The 21394-nt window shown below is 43.0% G+C and overlaps 2 protein-coding genes across 2 annotated transcripts in view; one reads left to right on the top strand and one right to left on the bottom strand.

The window, feature by feature from the left end:
* The window catches only part of caps2 (calcyphosine 2), an 85334-nt gene extending 68002 nt beyond the window's left edge, over positions 1-17332 (top strand). Inside the window, exon 17 of the mRNA XM_053500553.1 lies at positions 17304-17332. The gene's annotated coding sequence lies outside the window, so the exon portion shown is untranslated. The remainder of the gene's footprint in view (positions 1-17303) is intronic.
* Positions 1-21394, bottom strand: part of vwf (von Willebrand factor) — a 43861-nt gene that overhangs the window by 4328 nt on the left and 18139 nt on the right. The window contains exons 17-46 of the mRNA XM_053500556.1: positions 18381-18475; positions 18120-18274; positions 17922-18025; positions 17583-17721; positions 17343-17477; positions 17123-17269; positions 16878-17018; positions 16685-16783; positions 16308-16464; positions 15352-15507; positions 14794-14929; positions 13101-14539; positions 12493-12603; positions 11897-12040; positions 11580-11723; positions 11317-11481; positions 11166-11212; positions 8649-8826; positions 8339-8553; positions 7531-7720; positions 7048-7374; positions 6647-6894; positions 6407-6509; positions 5786-5857; positions 5570-5674; positions 4741-4943; positions 3701-3850; positions 807-905; positions 496-679; positions 320-360 (exon numbers count right to left, since the gene is read on the bottom strand). Coding sequence (XP_053356531.1) covers positions 320-360; positions 496-679; positions 807-905; positions 3701-3850; positions 4741-4943; positions 5570-5674; positions 5786-5857; positions 6407-6509; positions 6647-6894; positions 7048-7374; positions 7531-7720; positions 8339-8553; positions 8649-8826; positions 11166-11212; positions 11317-11481; positions 11580-11723; positions 11897-12040; positions 12493-12603; positions 13101-14539; positions 14794-14929; positions 15352-15507; positions 16308-16464; positions 16685-16783; positions 16878-17018; positions 17123-17269; positions 17343-17477; positions 17583-17721; positions 17922-18025; positions 18120-18274; positions 18381-18475 — 5629 coding nt within the window. The remainder of the gene's footprint in view (positions 1-319; positions 361-495; positions 680-806; positions 906-3700; positions 3851-4740; positions 4944-5569; positions 5675-5785; positions 5858-6406; positions 6510-6646; positions 6895-7047; positions 7375-7530; positions 7721-8338; positions 8554-8648; positions 8827-11165; positions 11213-11316; positions 11482-11579; positions 11724-11896; positions 12041-12492; positions 12604-13100; positions 14540-14793; positions 14930-15351; positions 15508-16307; positions 16465-16684; positions 16784-16877; positions 17019-17122; positions 17270-17342; positions 17478-17582; positions 17722-17921; positions 18026-18119; positions 18275-18380; positions 18476-21394) is intronic.

Raw genomic sequence — 21394 nt, 5'->3', positions numbered from 1 at the left:
GCTGCTCTAGAGTTTAACAAACAAATAAATAAGGAAACCTGACCCTCTCTTACAAACATGTTCAGTTTATGTTTTTGGAAATGAGAAGGCACACAGAGAACCCACAGTGACCCGGGGAGGGCAGGTGAAAGGTAACCCCCTGCTCAGGGTGGAACCAGGAACCTCGGTGCTGCTTCACAAACTAAATGCTGTGACATCATCAGTACCAAACCAGCGGGGTTTTGGTTCTGAAACTGGGCTGAATTATTTTGTGTTGAAAAATGTGTGTGTGTGTGTGTGTGTGTGTGTGTGTGTGTGTGTGTGTGTGTAAGGTTCCTACTCCAATGAGTGTGTGGTTCAACACGCAGGCATCCACAGGCACTGAAGAGAAAAAATAACAAAGAACACTGAGTGTACACTATGTATAAAAGTGTTTATGTGTAGATATGTGTGTGTGTGTGTGTGTGTGTGTGTGTGTGTGTGTGTGTGTGTGTGTGTGTGTGTGTGTGTTTTTACCGCATTGGCAGGAGGGGCAGCACCCGTTGGCGGTGTCACAGTGCAGCTCGGTGCCCAGCGGGCAGACTGGCATGTCCATGAGGCGGCAGGAAATGTTGGTGTGTTGGATAAAGACCTCCTCATTCACTTGCACACACTCACTAAACACACACTGATTATCAGCAGACACCCAGCTCTCTCCCACCTACACACACACACACACACAGGTCACTTAGTGCCATGTTTAATAAATACACAGAACCTTTAGGGGTTCTCATACAGCAGCATGTACACACACACACACACACACACACACACACACACACACACACCTGTCTCAGTCGTTTTCCGAGTCTGGTGTCCTCCACAACACAACTGTTCTTACGACAGTGACCACAGCACTCTCCCACCCGTTGAGAATATGTAGAACCCTGTACACACACATTAAACACACAAAACACAAAATGAAAGTAATGTTGCGACATTAAAGAAGCAGTGTGTAAAGAGATACTCCATCTCCCATATATATGTGTGTGTGTGCTTTAAAAGTTCCATATGAGAAACAAGGGGTGGAGCTGAGCATCTCCTCTCTGACTGGTGTCTAAAAAAAGTTAACAATGTCTGAGATGTAACACACTGTAACACACTGTCTGAGCTGTAACACACTGTAACACACTGTCTGAGCTGTAACACACTGTAACACACTGTCTGAGCTGAAACACACTGTAACACACTGTCTGAGCTGTAACACACTGTCTGAGCTGTAACACACTATCTGAGCTGTAACACACTGTCTGAGCTGTAACACACTGTCTGAGATGTAACACACTGTAACACACTGTCTGAGCTGAAACACACTGTAACACACTGTCTGAGCTGTAACACACTGTCTGAGCTGAAACACACTGTAACACACTGTCTGAGCTGTAACACACTATCTGAGCTGTAACACACTGTCTGAGCTGAAACACACTGTAACACACTATCTGAGCTGTAACACACTGTCTGAGCTGTAACACACTGTAACACACTGTCTGAGCTGTAACACACTGTAACACACTGTCTGAGCTGAAACACACTGTAACACACTGTCTGAGCTGAAACACACTGTAACACACTGTCTGAGCTGTAACACACTGTCTGAGCTGTAACACACTGTCTGAGCTGTAACACACTATCTGAGCTGTAACACACTGTCTGAGCTGTAACACACTGTCTGAGATGTAACACACTGTAACACACTGTCTGAGCTGTAACACACTGTAACACACTGTCTGAGCTGAAACACACTGTAACACACTGTCTGAGCTGAAACACACTGTAACACACTGTCTGAGCTGAAACACACTGTCTGAGCTGTAACACACTGTCTGAGCTGAAACACACTATCTGAGCTGTAACACACTGTCTGAGCTGAAACACACTGTAACACACTATCTGAGCTGTAACACACTGTCTGAGCTGAAACACACTGTAACACACTGTCTGAGCTGTAACACACTATCTGAGCTGTAACACACTGTCTGAGCTGTAACACACTATCTGAGCTGTAACACACTGTCTGAGCTGAAACACACTGTAACACACTATCTGAGCTGTAACACACTGTCTGAGCTGAAACACACTGTAACACACTGTCTGAGCTGTAACACACTATCTGAGCTGTAACACACTGTCTGAGCTGAAACACACTGTAACACACTATCTGAGCTGTAACACACTGTCTGAGCTGAAACACACTGTAACACACTGTCTGAGCTGTAACACACTGTAACACACTGTCTGAGCTGAAACACACTGTAACACACTGTCTGAGCTGTAACACACTGTCTGAGCTGAAACACACTGTAACACACTGTCTGAGCTGTAACACACTGTCTGAGCTGTAACACACTATCTGAGCTGTAACACACTGTCTGAGCTGTAACACACTGTCTGAGCTGAAACACACTGTAACACACTGTCTGAGCTGAAACACACTGTAACACACTGTCTGAGCTGTAACACACTGTCTGAGCTGAAACACACTGTAACACACTGTCTGAGCTGTAACACACTATCTGAGCTGTAACACACTGTCTGAGCTGAAACACACTGTAACACACTATCTGAGCTGTAACACACTGTCTGAGCTGAAACACACTGTAACACACTGTCTGAGCTGAAACACACTGTAACACACTGTCTGAGCTGTAACACACTGTCTGAGCTGAAACACACTGTAACCCACTATCTGAGCTGTAACACACTGTCTGAGCTGAAACACACTGTAACCCACTATCTGAGCTGTAACACACTGTCTGAGCTGTAACACACTGTAACACACTGTAACACACTGTCTGACCTGTAACACACTGTAACGAACGTTAACACTGCTTGAGCTGTAACACACTGTAACACACTGTCTAAGCTGAAACACACTGTAACACACTGTAACACACTGTCTGACCTGTAACACACTGTAACGAACGTTAACACTGCTTGAGCTGTAACACACTGTAACACACTGTCTGAGCTGAAACACACTGTAACACACTGTAACACACTGTCTGACCTGTAACACACTGTAACGAACGTTAACACTGCTTTAGCTGTAACACACTGTAACACACTGTCTGAGCTGTAACACACTGTAACACACTGTAACACACTGTCTGACCTGTAACACACTGTAACGAACGTTAACACTGCTTGAGCTGTAACACACTGTAACACACTGTCTGAGCTGTAACACACTGTAACACACTGTCTGAGCTGTAACACACTGTCTGAGCTGAAACACACTGTAACACACTGTCTGACCTGTAACACACTGTAACGAACGTTAACACTGCTTGAGCTGTAACACACTGTAACACACTGTCTGAGCTGTAACACACTGTAACCCACTATCTGAGCTGTAACACACTGTAACCCACTATCTGAGCTGTAACACACTGTCTGAGCTGTAACACACTGTAACACACTGTCTGACCTGTAACACACTGTAACGAACGTTAACACTGCTTGAGCTGTAACACACTGTAACACACTGTCTGAGCTGAAACACACTGTAACACACTGTAACACACTGTCTGACCTGTAACACACTGTAACAAAATGTGTGAGCTGTAACACACTGTCAGAGCTAAAACACACTGTCTGAGCTGTAACACACTGTCTGAGCTGTAACACACTGTGTGAGCTGTAACACACTGCACGCGTGATGGAGGTGTGAGGGACTCACCTGAGGACAGATCTGGTTGCAGACGGGATCCACACACTGCACTACATGCAGCCCGGTTGTTCTGTCTGTCTGCTCTGTGCATGTACACACCTTACACTGCTTCTCCCATGTACTCCCTTTCTGATACACCACACCAGCCACCACACACACCTGTGCACACACACACACACACACATACACACACACACACACACACACAACACACACACACACACACACACAAAACACACACACACACACACATACACACAAACATGGTCATGAGTTTGGCCCCTGGAGCAGGTGTCAATAATTATGACGCATTCAAGAGAATTAAACAGGTTTGACACTTTTCGTGTTAGTGAACACGGTGAGGGGGCGGAGTCTCGCTGGAGGCAAAATAACTCCTGGAACACGTTAGCTAATGGCGGCTAATAAGTTTAGCTAGCTTTTATTTTAACACTGGCTGTATGATCTGTTCAGTCGTGACATGGACGATCACTCACTCTCATTACCCGCGTGTGTTATGTTAACCAGCAGGACCAGATTTATTGACCTCTACACACACACACACACACACACACACACACACACACAGCGTATGTATGATCTGACAGGATTATTTACTGTGGATTGGACACACACTTACACACTTAACTGATGTAAAGCATGTACACTAAACAAGTGTGTGCTGTTTTACACCACAAACCTGTGTGTGAGACTATAGGTCTATAGGTCATTCATCACGAAGACACATAAATGTTATTTGGGGCTTGTAAAAAAAAAAATCATCAAAAATGTAGCTGTTATAAATAAGTACAGAAACATTTTCATAAAAGATAGAAAAAAGGTAAAATGTAGACCCGACACATGAAGTTCTCGCTTTAATAAGTGAATGTGATAAAACCGTCCTTCACTGTGATTGGGTAGCAATTATAACAATTATAATGATAAAGCCTAAAAATTGCAGAAAGTCTTGTTTTCTCTCTTTCTGCTTTATTTATTCCTCCTCCCTTTTACTTCCCCCTTTGCGTTAACCCCGTGTAACCCCTTATACACACTTTATCAGGTTCACAGGTGACGTCTACACAGCCGCAGTCGTTGGTCGTCTCCTTGGTGATGTAACCTGGAGGACACACTCGGGTGGAGTTCTGACACTCGCACACGCATTCGAACGAATCACAGCAGTCCGTCTGTTTGATGGACAGCTTTTTGTGGGCGGGGCATGAGGGCCTGGTAGCAGAACATCTGTCTTTTCTACAGACTGAAAGAGAGTGAGAGAGAGAGATTTTACGTTAGAAATGCATTATGGGTCACAGTGTTATGACGCCTGCATCAGCACTCACTCTGCTGTACAGTAAGTGTGTCATGTGATCTCAGTGATATAACCTGCGTCCATTATACGCTGTCTGATATACTGTAACGTGTACAGTATGTTTTTAGACAGTGTGTGACGGTGTAGTATGAGTGTGTAACGGTGTGTAACAGAGACAGAGGTGGTTACTTTGTAATCAGGAATACATTGTAACTTTTTGTAGCTAATGTGTAGCCAGTCCAGGGGTGATGTCACTGTGTGTGATGTCACTGTGTGTGATGTCACTGTGTGTGATGTCACTGTGTGTGAGTTGAGAAAATCAGCAAAATTTTCAATTTAGGACATTTCTGTCCCAAAACAGCAGGATTACAGAATATCAACTATTGTTTCTATTTCTCTTCATATCCGGAGAGTAAGGTCTGGAGTGATCTTTTACACAAAGCCGAGAGCGAGTGCTGTTCTGACGTGCTCCATCCTGACAGCACACGGCTCGGTACGTGACACCTTTATGAAGTGTTCCTGTCGGTCCTGTGAAGTGTAAAGTGTGTGTGTTCCTCCTTAACAATAACACCTACCACACTGATAGACGGGTGCGCACTCTCCCGGGTTCGTCAGGACTGAAGTGAGACCGCTCTCACACTGTGGAGGAGCAGAGAGCTTACAGTTCACAGCGTCACACACTGCAACCACACACACACACACACACACACACACACATTAATAATGTCCTGGGTAGATTAGCATTGTGTCAATGTTATTACGAGTCTGAAGTGTGTGTGAGCCGTTCTCACCACATGCATACTCCGGGCAGCACTTAGACTCCTTCTTCTCCACCAGGATCTCACACACTCCACACACAGGGGCTGTAACACGGCAACCGTTACCATGACAACACAATAAGAGGATAGGGCCATAGGACCCATTTTAATCCACATGATATAGAGAGAGTGAGAAAGGGAGAGACAGACAGACAGAAAGACAAGGAATAAAACAAGGACATAAAGAAACACACATAGATGGAAGGAGAGGGACAGACAGAAAACAGACAAAAAGAGAAAGAGAGGAAGAGAAAGAAAAAGAAACAGAAATAAATAAGATACAGACACAGAGAATAGAGAAAGAAACAGAAAGAGAGACAGAAAGAAACAGAAAGAGGTCCAGACAGATAAGCAGACAGAGACAGAAAGACAGACAGAAAGATATAGACAAATAGACAAGAAGAGTGGGACAGGAAGACAGACGTGGAGACATACTGAGGGCAAAAAAGGGCAGACAGGGGCAGACAGACAGACAGACATATAGAGACAGAAAAAGCCCAACAAATAGACAAACAAACAGACGGAGACAGAAAAAGACAGACAGACAGACAGACAGACAGACAGACAGGGATAAGGTGATTGCGGTGTTCAGACCTTTAGCGTTAGTGCACGGCAGAGCTGTACAGTTTATTTGTTGCTGATCTAAACACAAACACAGCAGACACGGGTTATCATCTGGAGTCCAGCTCTCCATGAACTGTAACACACACACACACACACACACACACACACACACACACACACAAAGATTAGTTTACATTCTCCTGAAACATGTTACAGCCATATGTTATGTTTATAGATATAACTGCGTGTGTGTGTGTGTGTGTGTGTCACCTGGTGGACATGTCCATGTGTATCCACACACTGACTACAGGCCTCTTGGCTTACACACTTCTCTCCTCGCAGCACTGTACCAGGAGGACAGAAGCAGCCCTCGGTGGGCGTGGCGAAACATTGAGCCCCGCCCACTACACCGTCTCCTCTCCAATCCATGTCACCCAGGGGGGAGCGGGCGTGGCCACACTCCTCCACACACCCCGTACGGCACGCATCATACTCTAGATTGTTGGAGCAAGTCATGGCTAAATGTGAAAACACACACACACACACACACACACACACACACACACAAACAAATCCAAGTTTATGTGTGAAAATGTAATCAAATGCAACCTACTAAACAATGTACATACAGTGCACACACACACACACACACACACACACACAGAACTCACGGCACAGGTCGGCAGTCCTCCAGTGAACACACACCCCCTGCTGTCGACACACACTGCTGTAGGCCGCGAGCAGGTCACACACCATGGCGGGGTGACACGCTGCCTTCCTGCATATGGACACGTAGTCCTGAGGTGGGACCAGGTTATGGCACTCGCTGAACACCTCGGACGCTAACAGCTCACAGCTCTGGGCCACGCCCGCCTCACACTCCTCCGTCACACTCGCCACACACGGGTCCGGGGACCAGGCTCGCAGGAAGGAGTCCGAGTCGGTGCTCACGGAACCGTCAGGGAGCAGCAGGTCCGTCTGGTCGTCTGAGCAGGAACCTGAGGAGGAGCAGAACGAGGACGTGTCAGGGTTACAACTTACATTAACCAGCCTGACATCTGAGTACGATGATAGTTGTGTTTCCTGGTTCCTGAAACATTACGGCTGTGTGTCTCAGTGTACTTGTGTACGTGTGTGTGTGTGTGTGTGTGTACCGCAGATGCCGGTGGTGTTGGTTGCCATGGTGATGTCGAGGCTGATCGTGAACTCGTTGCTGTGTGGAGTGAAGCTGAGGGTGAAGCCGTGTTTCTCCGAGCGAAGCTGATGAAGCAGAGATCCAATCTGAGTGACAGCCACGCCTCCTCGTCTGAAGGGCACCGGGGTAACCTCGCCGTCTACTGTCACCTACAAATGTGGTATTGATAAATAAATAGAAAACAAATCGAACGCAACCTAATAAAGTGTTATCTATATAAATAAAAGAAAGCTTTTGTCTGTACATTGGGTCAGAACTCACTCTTCCAATGATATCGTTACGCTTCATACATTAGAGGATCAGAAACCAGTCTCAGACAAATGTCTGTATGTCTGTATGTCTGTCCAGACAGATTTAACCTGCACCAAAAGTGAAATTTTTACTTTGGCTGAAATAACAGCGCTGAAGTGGTACAAGTGAATTTTAACACGCTGGAGTGGTTTTATATTTGCTGTATAAACTGTACACACTGCTGTCCTACAACAGACACACTGGGTGAGGGTGAAGCTAACACATGCTTCCTCCAAGACACACAAATCATCTAAACACATTTGGAGGAATGCACTGTCCACCCTCTTCCGCTTGCACAAGCTCAAAGACACTCATGATTTGTTGATTGACTCATGATCATGATTGACAGCTGACTGTAAGTATGCCCCTCCCACCCAGAAATCACAGACAGTTTTGCTTGCTTGACTCTCATCCCATCTCATCCCATCGAACGCTTTTCTGTTTCCCCACCTGAGACTCGTCTCCTCCACCTTTACCTTCATATCATCTCCCAGCACCACTCGAGATCCACCTTCCCTCAGCTCCAGGCTCTTCATGCAGATCTGATTGGGTGAGTCCCGACACTTGGTCGTGGTAAGAACAAGCTCCGCCCCCCCTGATCGAAGCAACGAATAGGAGCAGGCACCTTTCAGTTTTAGAGCCACGCCTCCGAACGTCACAACGTGGTTGGTGGAGCTGCCGGTGCACATACCTGCAGCAGGTACAATCTGTCAGAAATCCATGCAGTGTGTGTGTGTGTGTGTGTGTGTGTGTGTGTGTGTGTACTGTATGTGTGTATGTGCTCACAGGGGCAGGCCCAGGAACAGCCGCAGGTCTGGTTGACTTTGACCGCACGCAGGTGGTTTTTGCAGGTCGGAGGCTCGAGTCTCTCACAGTTCACTCTGTGGCTCTGAAGGGTCACGACCCCAGACGGGTTACAGAGCAACGAGTGACAGCCGTCTGGTAACAGCCACCTCTCTCCAGGCTAACACACACACACACACAAACACACACACACACACACACACACACAAACACACACACACAGAGCTTAAAGAAAAAGGCCATCATTATGAAAAAAACCCTATAATTTATACATATTTCCTTACATTTTTCCTATTTATTTTCATCAATTCAAAATTTTGTAAAGCTGCCTCGCATAACCACAAATAACCACTACACTATACAAATAATAATAATTACATTAGTCCTGTTATAATAATTCAATATGTTTTATATAAATAGAAATAATAATAATAATAAATAGAATAATTTTATTTTTTGAAAATGGGAATTGACTCAATTGATATTTATTACTTTAATGAAATCCCTTGATATTTGTTACATATTATTTAAATAAAAATAAATAAATTGGATAAATAAATAAATAAATAAATAAATAAAAGAACAGTTACTAAGGCCATGAGCTGACCCTTGCATAATTATTTACCTTTATTAGAAAAACAAAAACAAAGTCAATGTGAAATACAGAGTTTAACAGAAAATGAATGGCTGTATTCCATAAAGAAGCACAAACAAGTGTTTATTATTACATAATTTTATAATTGATGTAAAAATATTTCTATCGATTTAGACTAAAGGTGTTAGAGCGTTACAGTGTTACAGTGTCAGAGTGTTACAGTGTCAGAGTGTTAGAGCATTACAGTGTTAGTGTTACAGTGTTAGAGTGTTAGAGCATTACAGTGTTAGTGTTACAGTGTTAGAGTGTTAGAGCATTACAGTGTTAGTGTTACAGTGTTACAGTGTTAGTGTTACAGTGTTAGAGTGTTAGAGCATTACAGTGTTAGTGTTACAGTGTTAGAGTGTTACAGTGTTAGTGTTACAGTGTTACAGTGTTAGTGTTACAGTGTTAGAGTGTTAGAGCGTTACAGTGTTACAGTGTCAGAGTGTTACACTGTTAGATTGTTACAGTGTCAGAGTGTTAGAGCATTACAGTGTTAGTGTTACAGTGTTAGAGCATTAGAGCATTACAATGTTAGAGTGTTAGAGTGTTACAGTGTTAGAGTGTTACAGTGTTAGTGTTACAGTGTTACAGTGTCAGAGTGTTACAGTGTTAGATTGTTACAGTGTCAGAGTGTTACAGTGTCAGAGTGTTACAGTGTTAGAGTGTTAGTGTTACAGTGTTAGTGTTACAGTGTTACAGTGTCAGAGCATTACAGTGTTAGTGTTACAGTGTTAGTGTTACAGTGTTACAGTGTCAGAGTGTTACAGTGTTAGAGTGTTACAGTGTTAGATTGTTACAGTGTTAGAGTGTTAGAGCATTACAGTGTTAGTGTTACAGTGTTAGTGTTACAGTGTTACAGTGTTACAGTGTTAGAGTGTTAGTGTTACAGTGTTAGTGTTACAGTGTTACAGTGTTAGAGTGTTACAGTGTCAGAGTGTTACAGTGTTAGTGTTACAGTGTTAGTGTTACAGTGTTAGTGTTAGAGTGTTACAGTGTCAGAGTGTTACAGTGTCAGAGTGTTAGAGCATTACAGTGTTACAGTGTTACAGTGTTACAGTGTCAGAGTGTTACAGTGTTAGAGTGTTAGTGTTACAGTGTTAGTGTTACAGTGTTACAGTGTTAGAGTGTTAGTGTTACAGTGTTACAGTGTTACAGTGTTAGAGTGTTAGTGTTACAGTGTTAGTGTTACAGTGTTACAGTGTTAGAGTGTTACAGTGTCAGAGTGTTACAGTGTTAGAGTGTTAGTGTTACAGTGTTAGTGTTACAGTGTTAGTGTTACAGTGTTACAGTGTTAGAGTGTTACAGTGTCAGAGTGTTACAGTGTTAGAGTGTTAGTGTTACAGTGTTAGTGTTACAGTGTTAGTGTTACAGTGTTAGTGTTAGAGTGTTACAGTGTCAGAGTGTTACAGTGTCAGAGTGTTAGAGCATTACAGTGTTACAGTGTCAGAGTGTTACAGTGTTAGAGTGTTAGTGTTACAGTGTTAGTGTTACAGTGTTACAGTGTTAGAGTGTTACAGTGTTACAGTGTCAGAGTGTTACAGTGTTAGAGTGTTAGTGTTACAGTGTTAGTGTTACAGTGTTACAGTGTTACAGTGTTACAGTGTTAGAGTGTTACAGTGTCAGAGTGTTACAGTGTCAGAGTGTTAGAGCATTACAGTGTTAGTGTTACAGTGTTACAGTGTTAGAGTGTTAGTGTTACAGTGTTAGTGTTACAGTGTTAGTGTTACAGTGTTAGTGTTACAGTGTTACAGTGTTAGAGTGTTACAGTGTTAGAGTGTTAAAGTCTTGTGTAGGTGTGAAGGTGTTATTAATGGGTCATGATAAACTGATGGCGTCAACGTGTTTAAAATTCATCTCACCTTCCTCTCTTTTCCATCATCATCCACACACACTCCAGGAGGACCCGCTGAGGAACATCATCATGATCATCATCATCATCAAATCCTGTTTATACTGAGTGTATATATATGTGTGTGTGTGTGTGTGTGTGTGTGTGTGTGTGTGTCTCACCCCTGCAGAGTTTGTCAGTAAACGACTGGTCCAGTGTAACCATGGCGAGAAGTTCGTTAGTGCTCCTCAGCTCTATGATGTTCTCCTGTGTGTGTGAGCCAGCGAGCATGATCAGCTCGTTCCTGTCGTACTGCCTGCCCACTCCGATAGGGAAAACTGTCACACCTGGATCACACACACACACACACAGACACACACCTAGATTACAAACTGGTCATGACTTCACCTGCATCAATACCTAAACTAAGCTTAAAGTCACGTACCTGCAGTGAGAGCCTCGTTAGCAGGTTCCTGCACAGAGTCCATCGACCTGTCAGTCACCAGCATCACTACTATCTTGGCCACGCCCATCCGGCCCCCACTCGTGGAGGAAATGGAACTCTGAACAGCCAATCGTAAAGCTGTGCCTAAATAAAGACGCAATACAAAAGACTTTAATAAACAACAACAAAAACAATAAATATGTCTTATCATCTGAAGGATCAGGAGCTCGAGGCTCTGGGTTCCTAAACTCTGGGTTCTCTGACACATTCTCACGCCCTGTTGTTTGTTGTGTTTTGTCGTGTTGTGGAGCAGTTACCCAGTTTTGCTGAATGATCCAAATTGCTGTGTAGTTTCTCCACCAGCTGGATGAGATGTTCTGAGCTCTGTGTCTGTCTCCAGCTCACAGCCTCCGAGGGTTTCTCTCCGTACAGCATCACCGCGACCTGCGTTTCGTTACGCCCTGAAACACAAACACATGTGTAAGACAGGTGTGTAAACTATAAGGGGCGAAGCAGTAATCCTGACCGTGGTCCAAATGAAAAGCTCATGAACACAAACAAAAACATGAGCAAGGAATCTAAACTTCAAAACACAGAAGATAGAGAACAGGCTCAGAGAGAACAATAATAAATACATGATAGGACAGAAGCAGTGGGGTTTAAAAAGATAAGCTAATGAGATGCGGAGGGGAGACAATGATAAGGGCGGAGTCAAGTCGACCATAAGAAACCATAAAAAACAAAAGCACATGACGTGAACTCAGAGCAGAACACTGGACTGGAGAGGACACGTCACATCTGACAGGTGACGCTACTCACCATGTAATCCCTCCAATGCAATTCTGTCCATGAAATTCCAATAATAATAATAATGAATAAATAAACAAAATAAATACAAATAAAATCTTCTCACCGATGTGAGAGTTCCTTATGAATGACTTAACAAATGTTTTCAAATCCTCAAACTGATCACTCGAAGCGGCTCTGAGCAAAAATAAGACATCCATCGGCTGGGAGCAGGGCACTGTGACACACACACACACACACACACACACATTTACTCATTTCACTCATAAAAAAACATTTAGTTATTTTACTCATAAAAAACTTTTATGGTGGTTATAGTTTTTATAGTTATTATCTTTAGCTTTACCTGTTGCTGGTATTTAAAGTAAGACTAAATTAAACCGCATTTAAATGTATAACAAATGCTGGCTATTAGCTTCCATTGATCTTGCATTGTCAAAAGTTATTAGCATGAAAGGTTAGCGATGCATAACTCTTGGTACTTATCCACTATTATATGCCATTCGTAACAAAAATGTGTGATTCTTTATTTTTTTGTTTTTAGTTATCAAATGCTGATTTTTTTTTAAAGTGCATCTGTATATTAAGTAACTTGAGAAACATTTGTGTGTGCTTTGACCACATCTGGAGAAACAAAACATATAAAAGAATGATATTAAATACAAAGTATGACTGTTTTTAAAGGAGATATGTTGTTGTAGTGTGTGTTCTAACCTGCAGGGGGCAGAGTTGGTCTTGGTGGGGGTACATCCACTTTTCGCATCCTTGTGATGTTGAGCAGCAGGGGGCCCAGTGAAATTAGGTCCTCAGGGTTCTTTAACATGATTGGCGCATCAGGGAAACTCAGTGGTTTCAGATCCACCTCCCGGACATGTGGACCAATCCCGATGGGAATTATATTGGTGTGGGTGGAGCTTCTCTGGATCACATCAGTGGGAGGATTTTGGGTGATGAGAAACACCATCTTGTCCGGAGTGCGACTCGGCATCTCTGTGGTGATGGACTCGTAGACGGAGCGAATGGCGTGGCCCGTGTTGATCTGTTCGCCTCCTCGGAAGCGGATCTGCTGCAGTTTGTGCAGGAGGCGCTCCCGCTGCATCAGCTCCATGCGACTGATCTCCACGTGCACCGTGAAGGAATATTGCACCACCGTGACACGATATTTCTCCTTGTCTTGCTGTTCAAATGAGGCGAGAACATCAACTAGTGCATCTCTGGTGCGGTTGAAACTATCTTCTCCAACACTATCTGAGCCCTCTAGGAGAATGGTGATGTCTTGCAAGGTCACGGTAGAAGAAGAAAGAGTAGTTCCAATGCTTGGGAACGTAGTCATAATGGCAGCGGATGGAGGAACGGTGGCAGGAACTGTGCTGAGCCGGATTGGTACAGGACTTGTCGTGGTGGTGGTGGACTTTGTGGTAGAAGTTGTTGTGATCTTCTTGGTGGGTGGGGCCTTTGAAGGTTCAGGATCCAACCCCAGAGTGCAGAGGTAATCTGTAATCTCCAAAGCTCGGTTATCCAGCTCTGCGGCGCTGCTCAGAACATACGCCCGGCTGCTAGGAGTGGCTTTTGTAATTTCATTGACCTGCGCCATGTTGACTTCAGGCCCCAGAGCGATGGTGAGGACGGTGATGTCTTTCTTCCTCAGCAGGCGCTGAGTGGTGCGCATGGGCCGGGGGTTTTTGCTAGCCGTCAACAGAATGGCGATACGCCCCGCGTGGTCTCGCTTGTTCTTGTCGTAAATGTAAACCGACAGATACTTAATGGCTTCGTCCATGAAGGCAACCTCACCGCCACTGTAGTGCATATCACGCACCATTTTCTTAAAGATCCATTTCTGCACCTGCATATCGTAGCTCTTCACTCCAGAATGGAAGAGGAGCACCGTGGCCCGAGTGTGTGCCGAGCCCATGCGGAAACGTTCCACCACACCCAGGATGAAGAGCTTGACCAGTTTGAAATCTTCCTCGCTGAGAGATGAGGAGCCGTCCACCAGGAAGGCCAGGTCCATCGCTCGGTCGCAGGCGTCCTCAGGGACCGGTGTGGAGAAGGGAAACGGAGTGGGAGTGGTGAAATCGGTATCCGGGCTCAGTGTGGAGGTGGGACCGAGGAGTGGACATGGACCACACGTCAGGGTGTTCTCCTCACAGTGACTGAAATGCAAGTGTGTAAATTTGCTAAAATTATATTTCCTTCCTATTTCAGTCTGCATTTTCTATCCCTGATTCATATAATTTTTTTTTTTTTGAAAACAAGCACTTACAAAACTCAAGCAATTCTATTCCTAAAAAGTGAAGGAAAGTCCAGGGAATTGACTTAAGCAGCTGCGTAACCTGACTCTAACCTCTTATTAACACTAATATAACATGTAGACTCTAAAAAAGGACCCTTAGTCAATGGAACATACCATATCTGGCAGAGATGTGGATCATCGTGATGGAGAATGATCTGCTTTCCATGTGAAATTCGTTCTCCACCGTGCATGCACACCTGACATTCAGATGGATCCACACAGCGCTGCTGAACCTCATCTAAGACCTGACCTGGAGGAAAGAGACTTATCATCTGGTGTAGCGCAGTGAGAGTAAGGGTGCTTGTCCAAAACAAGAACGGGCCTCAAGTAGAACCTTGTGGTGCTGTTTCTAGTTCATTCATGTTCAGTTTATCAGTTTATTCATCAATTATCAACAAAAACAGAAGAAAGAAGAAAAAAAGAACGCCAGGACGAGCAAAATCTGCAGCATGATGGAAGTTTAATGCATTTAATTATAACCAATTGTATGAATTGTATCGAGTTACATGAAAAATTATCCCAAAAATACAAATACAGTACATAAAACAAAACACATCTCTGTTAATGTTTTGTGTGTTCATGGTTGTAAATTAAATGAAAAGTTAATTGGGAGTTATTGCCATGTTCCCCGTATAGTCCTGACCTCGCTCCAAGACATGAAATGTGTGTTACCTGGTGGACAGGAGGCGTGGCAGCCCTCGACGCAGGTGCTGGGGCAGTTTAAGGGCTCCGGATGCTGGCATGTCACAGGACAGGCTTTTCCACAGGCATTGAAACGCCACTCACACTCCAAACCCGCCTCCTTATTCAACTCCTCACAGCTCAGAGCTGAAACACACCATCACACACTACTGAGCCACAAAGCCACACACAAGCATTCATCTCTACTCAACACACACGTCTTTCTGGACATGTGCACGACAGAGAGACGACATTTCAGTCAAATTCACTTTGGAGTTTTTCTCATTTAATAACTTTTTTAAAACTAAATAAAATTGAATGGGTTCTCATCCCAGTCCTCCAGCGTCAGACGTTCCTTTAGTTCATCAATCAGTTCTCAGTCACTATTCTGAAAATAATGGAAGAATCTTATACAGTAAACACAGTCTTATTTTATCCCGTCATAAGTTAATCTGGACTTCACAAGGAAAAAATATCATTTACAATTAAGCATTTGGAAGACACCCTCACCCAGAGCGATGTACATTTTATTTTATTATACATCTGTTAAGGGTTAAGGGCCACACTCGAACATCTTAACCACTGAGCTACCCCCGTCCCCCAATTAAAATAATAAAATGAGGCTGGGGAAGAAAGTAGAGTTCACGTTTGCCTCTGTTGAGTGAAAAAAGCAAGAAGAGAACTCTAGAAACCTGAGTGACATCACTGTTAGCCAGTGTCATAAACTCCTCTCATGTTTCTTTCATCTGTAGGGAAGAATTTGCTGCCTCCTTGTGGTTCAAACTGGTATAACATCTATAATTTTTGGCCTAAAGAGTCCAATTTGGTTTTTGTAGGAAAAAAATCAAACTGCTGCTTGAAGTCCACATCATCATCATCATCATCATCACTGCTTTACTGCATAGTTACAGACCCTTATCTGTTCTAGATCAGGACGTCTCACTCACGGCACAGATCGTTGGACCTCCACTCCACCATCACGCCCCTCTGAGCGCACTCGTGAGCGTAAGCGGCGATGGCGTCGCAGAAACAAGCGCAGTCTCCGACAGACGAACACGAGCAGGTGTCGTGAGTGCAGATCTCCCAGAACGGCTCAGGATCCACCTGGGAGACACGGAGAACCCCGGTGTGACAACATCCTGCTAGTGTACAAATGACTTAAATGTTTACTTAAAGTGGAGGAAGATGTGCACGGCGTTAGACAAACTCGGCCCTAACCAATCACAGGTGGGAACTAATTCTGGTCTCATCCAGCTTTAAAAAAAAACGTCTAATAAATTTCCCGTGTCCCTGAAGGTGAGAGAAGTGTGTGTGAGACACTGACCACACTGTTGCACTCCCTGAAGAGGGCGCTGCTGAGCACACGACACGACTGCTCCACAGTCACCAGTTTCACCATGTCAGTGCTGCACTCAGAGACCACCTACACACACACGAATATATTTACACACACACACACACACACAGTATAGACTCATGTTTCTGTAGTTTAAACACACGAGGTCGTCACTCGTCACCTGCACGGCGTCGGCGCAGCTCGGCCGAACCTTCCACGAGTTCCCGAAGTCTATCGGGTCGACCTCCATCTGATTGTTACTGCTCAACAGGTCGTTATTCTGACTGCCGTCAAAATTACCGCACAGACCACAGACTTTATTCTGAAACACACACACACAAAATGTTATAGTAAGAATTGAATTACTAAGACTTAGAAGTGTGTGTACTGTATGTGTATGTGTGTGTGTGTGTGTGTGTGTGTTACCCTGTAAGCACTGTCGATCTGCAGTATAATGCGAGTTCCCGTGTCCCAGGTGAGAGAGATGTGTTTTCCGAGCAGAACGATGTAATAAAGTCCAGAGCGCACGATCTCGACAGGCGTCTCCTTCATCACCGGCCTCCTCATCCTCACCTGCAGTTACACAGTGTTAGACATGCATACACAGGTGTGTGTGTGTGTGTGTGTGTGTGTGGGGGACAGAGACCTCTCCTTTCTCCATGGTGATCAGCCCTCCCATGTAAAACACACTGATGCTCTTGCTGCAGCGGTGACCTATGACCCCGCAGGCCGAGTTTTCCACCAGAATCCTGAAGGTTCCGTCCACACCGTTACAGAAGTCCTGCACGGAGTTACATTCACTTACAGTAGGATCTCCTCCATTACACACAGTGTGGTCATTAATATAACAACACACACACACACACACACACACACACACACTAACCTGGGCGAGGACGTACTGACAGCGTCCAGGAAAAGAGAATTTCAGTCCGTCGAAGCTGATGTAGTGCGACTCTCCGACTGTCCGACACACACCGTCACACACTTTCTGAGTGCACTTCCACTGCCGGCCTTCACACACACTGTCACACACACACACACACACACACACACACACTTTATTCTTCAGGCATGTCTCCACAGTAACAGCTCATTCACAGAAGTCAGAAGTGAGATAAAGCAGTAATAATAAGTTATGATGTTACACTGCTGTACATTCACAGGTGAACACACACACACACACACACACGTTGGTCACGACAGACAGGGAGGTGTTTATTACCAGGTGTTGCAGTCGATGCTGATGCTCCGTCCTGCAGCGTACGCGTGGTTGTTATGGAAACACGGACACTGGTCTGGAGAAATGCAGTCCTTCCTGTACCGAACCTGCAGCGCATCAGAGAAATACACCGTTCAATATACAGGACCCAATGTAGAGCATGTCATTAACACACACACACACACACGTGTACACACACACCGTGCCAGCAGGACACATGCAGCCGGAGATACAGCCCTGGCTCACACACTCCAGATCGAAGTTCTGACACGTTTTTGCACATTCGATGCCGACGTCCCTGGAGCTCCGACACTCGAACCTGTAGAGCGGGACGGGACAGGAGACGGACCGGCGCTCTGCGTGTACACACACCACACACACATGTTAATAACAATGCAGTGGGTGAGTGAAGGACATGAACACATGACCTCTACACACACACACACACACACACACACACACCTCGAGAAGGTGCAGGTTCATCAAAGAAGAGGTCTGAGAGCACAGAGGGGCCGACATCACTGGAGGTGCAGCGCATGGAGCCGTTCTCACAGTAACTGTATAACACACACACACACACACACACACACACACACATTAGTGTGGAATCTTACAGAGTCGTTTTGGTGTACTGTATGTTGAATCTTTTATAATTATGATAATATTCAGTGTTACGGGACGTTATTTTTTAAAGTAACTAATTACATTATAGAATTACTGTCCGTAAAAAAGTAATCCGTTACATTACAGCGTTACTTTCTGATAAAAGTAACTAGTTCAGTACTTTTCCATTACAGAAAATAATAACTCCTTTGTGATTCCTCATTCATGTTGTTTTAATCAAGACCTTTATAATTATTCTACCATCATCACTCAGTCAAGTTCAGCCCATAATCTGTTAACTACTAACAGTGGGAATAACCGGGGTGGGGGCGGGGCAGGGGCGGGGCTTGTAGGACAACTTTTACACACACACACACACACACACACTAACGGAATAACTGCTGTCTGGCTCACTGATTACATAAATTGTCTGAATAACGGATTACATTTATAAAAATATAACAAAATAACTGAGACTTAAATGGCGGAACTAACGCATTAGATCACTGGTTACATCAAAGTAATCTGAGACCTTTAACGCTACTTTGTAACACCTTACACCCAACACTAATAATAACTAACCAAATCTAAGACTATTCAGTCTATTTCTACAGTAGATACAGATAGATATTTATATATAAATAGATATTTTTCTCATTTTAAATGTAATTTTCTTGTCAGATAGTTGAGCACGTTTCTTAAAAGAAGCAAAAGTTTTTGTCAGTAGTTCCTGAGATTTCTGCTTAAAATTCGTCAGTAGTTTACGTCGGGCTAAACACTGAGGTTATTAAGTCATCGCCACGTGATGGAGAAGTTCCTCATTCCCACACCTTAGGAATATCCCTGAAGAGGGGGGTGTCGAATCTAAAGATCTAATGTTTTACCTTCAGGCTAATCAGTTCAGTTTTAATCATAAGCAATATTTATAGTGTCTGTTATAATCCATAGTTTTTATTATTACTTTTAGTCTGGAGTGTTTAGCTTTGAGGAAATTGTGCAAGTGGAAGTTGCGTAACATTACGACTGAACAAAAAATATTTTCAGTGCAGTGTGTGTGTGTGTGTGTGTGTGTGTGTGCAGGCCCGTAGCCAAGGGGGGTTCGGGTGGTTCGAACGACCCACCCCCCACTGCCAAAGGTCCAGAATTTTTTGTTATTATTATTATTATTATTTAATTTTTTTTTTTTTGAGACAGATTAAAATTGTTGGGCATTATTTAAAATAACACTTTATTACAAAACAATTTACAAAACAAAAAAAACTGATGTATTTTAAATCTGTGCGGCGGCATCCAGCGGTGTATAATATGGGTCGAAAACAGCAGGAGAGACGGAAGAGAAAGCAGGCAGCAGCATCATTATCACAGAATATTGAACATATGTTCAAAAAGACCAAACAGAGTAAGTCTGTTACTACCTCAAGATCAAATTGCTAACACTATTTAAGTGGTAGCTAATGGTCAACCCCACATCACACACAGAATAGTTCTCTTGTGCCTTTTCTTGAGCAGTCTGAATGGCTATGACAAGTCTGTAACATCTTAAATAAACATTAACAGACAGGAGCCTATCTGATGGATCTGTGAATTTATTATGTTAAATAATGTTAATCTATCAAAAAAAAAAGAAAAGAAAGAACGACGAGTTCAATGCGTAAACAAACCTGCTTGACCATGCATAGTATTAGGATTTATTAACATTTTATTTTGAATTAATAAATTATTCTATTAAATTAGTAAATTTATTAAATTATTCTATTAACCATAGGCGATGCTGTCTAGTGTCTATACGCGGTGTAGACAGCATTCGAATGAAGTTTACCATTTATAATTGTTACATAAAACATAAAATAAAATAAGCCCACAAAAAATTATTTTTATCCATCCCACAGTCTTGTAAGAACATTAACTGATCGTCTTTTCCCTGTAATATTTGTATATTATTATTATTAGATAATTATTGGTAATATTTTTATATTTGTTTATATTCGATTTTTCCCCTCATGTCGATCTCTTTACTTCACGTTCTGCATGTAAATGATAGCCTACTGTAAATGCTCGACATGCCAATAAAGATTGAATTATGCTATATGACTGGAATTTTAAAGGTTGAATTTAACATATTTTATTATATTTCGCCTAATTAATAGACTATATAAATAACAAATCCGTTGAATATTAAATATATTTTATATAAGTTCAATAAAGTGAAGAGGCAAAGACAAAGAAATGAGAGAGCATGTTGATAAGAGAAGTTGAATTTGTAGTTTAATAATATTCCAGTAAAAATTCCTTAAATGTATTCTGTTGTTAGTGTGTGTGTGTGTGTTTTTGAAGTGAAAAAAGGCGCACGTAATCTTGATAAGCAATTTGACAACATTGTAGTAAATATTTTTGGTGCATCAAAAGCATGCACATTATGATACCAGCAGACAAGCTAATTCAGCACATGTCACTAAAATGCAGTATTTAATCCTCAAAATGAAATACAAAATGAGTAAATACTCAAATACAAAATACTGAGAAAAAAGATCCACTTTTTTAAAAAAAAAGAACCCCCCCTTGCACTAGGCTGGCTACGGGCCTGGTGTGTGTGTGTGTGTGTATGACTCAGGGACACTTATACAACCGAACAACTGTAATAACACCTTAAAAAGATTATTATTATTATTATTATTATTATTATTATTATTATTATTATTATTATTTGACTCAAGACTTTTTCTGTTATGTAAAAGCATTGTTCCTGCATTAAGTTTGTTTACTTCCTCATGTTTTTATTGTTCTGATAATAAAATAAATCCAGTTTATATAAATGATGCACCAAAAAAATTATATTATCAAATATATAATATATATGTTTTTTCCACGGTTTA

Source organism: Clarias gariepinus, chromosome 7 (assembly GCF_024256425.1).
Source record: "Clarias gariepinus isolate MV-2021 ecotype Netherlands chromosome 7, CGAR_prim_01v2, whole genome shotgun sequence".
Taxonomy (NCBI): Eukaryota; Metazoa; Chordata; class Actinopteri; order Siluriformes; family Clariidae; genus Clarias; species Clarias gariepinus.
Note: the sequence above shows the minus strand (reverse complement) of the source record. Positions and strands in the feature narration are given on the sequence as shown.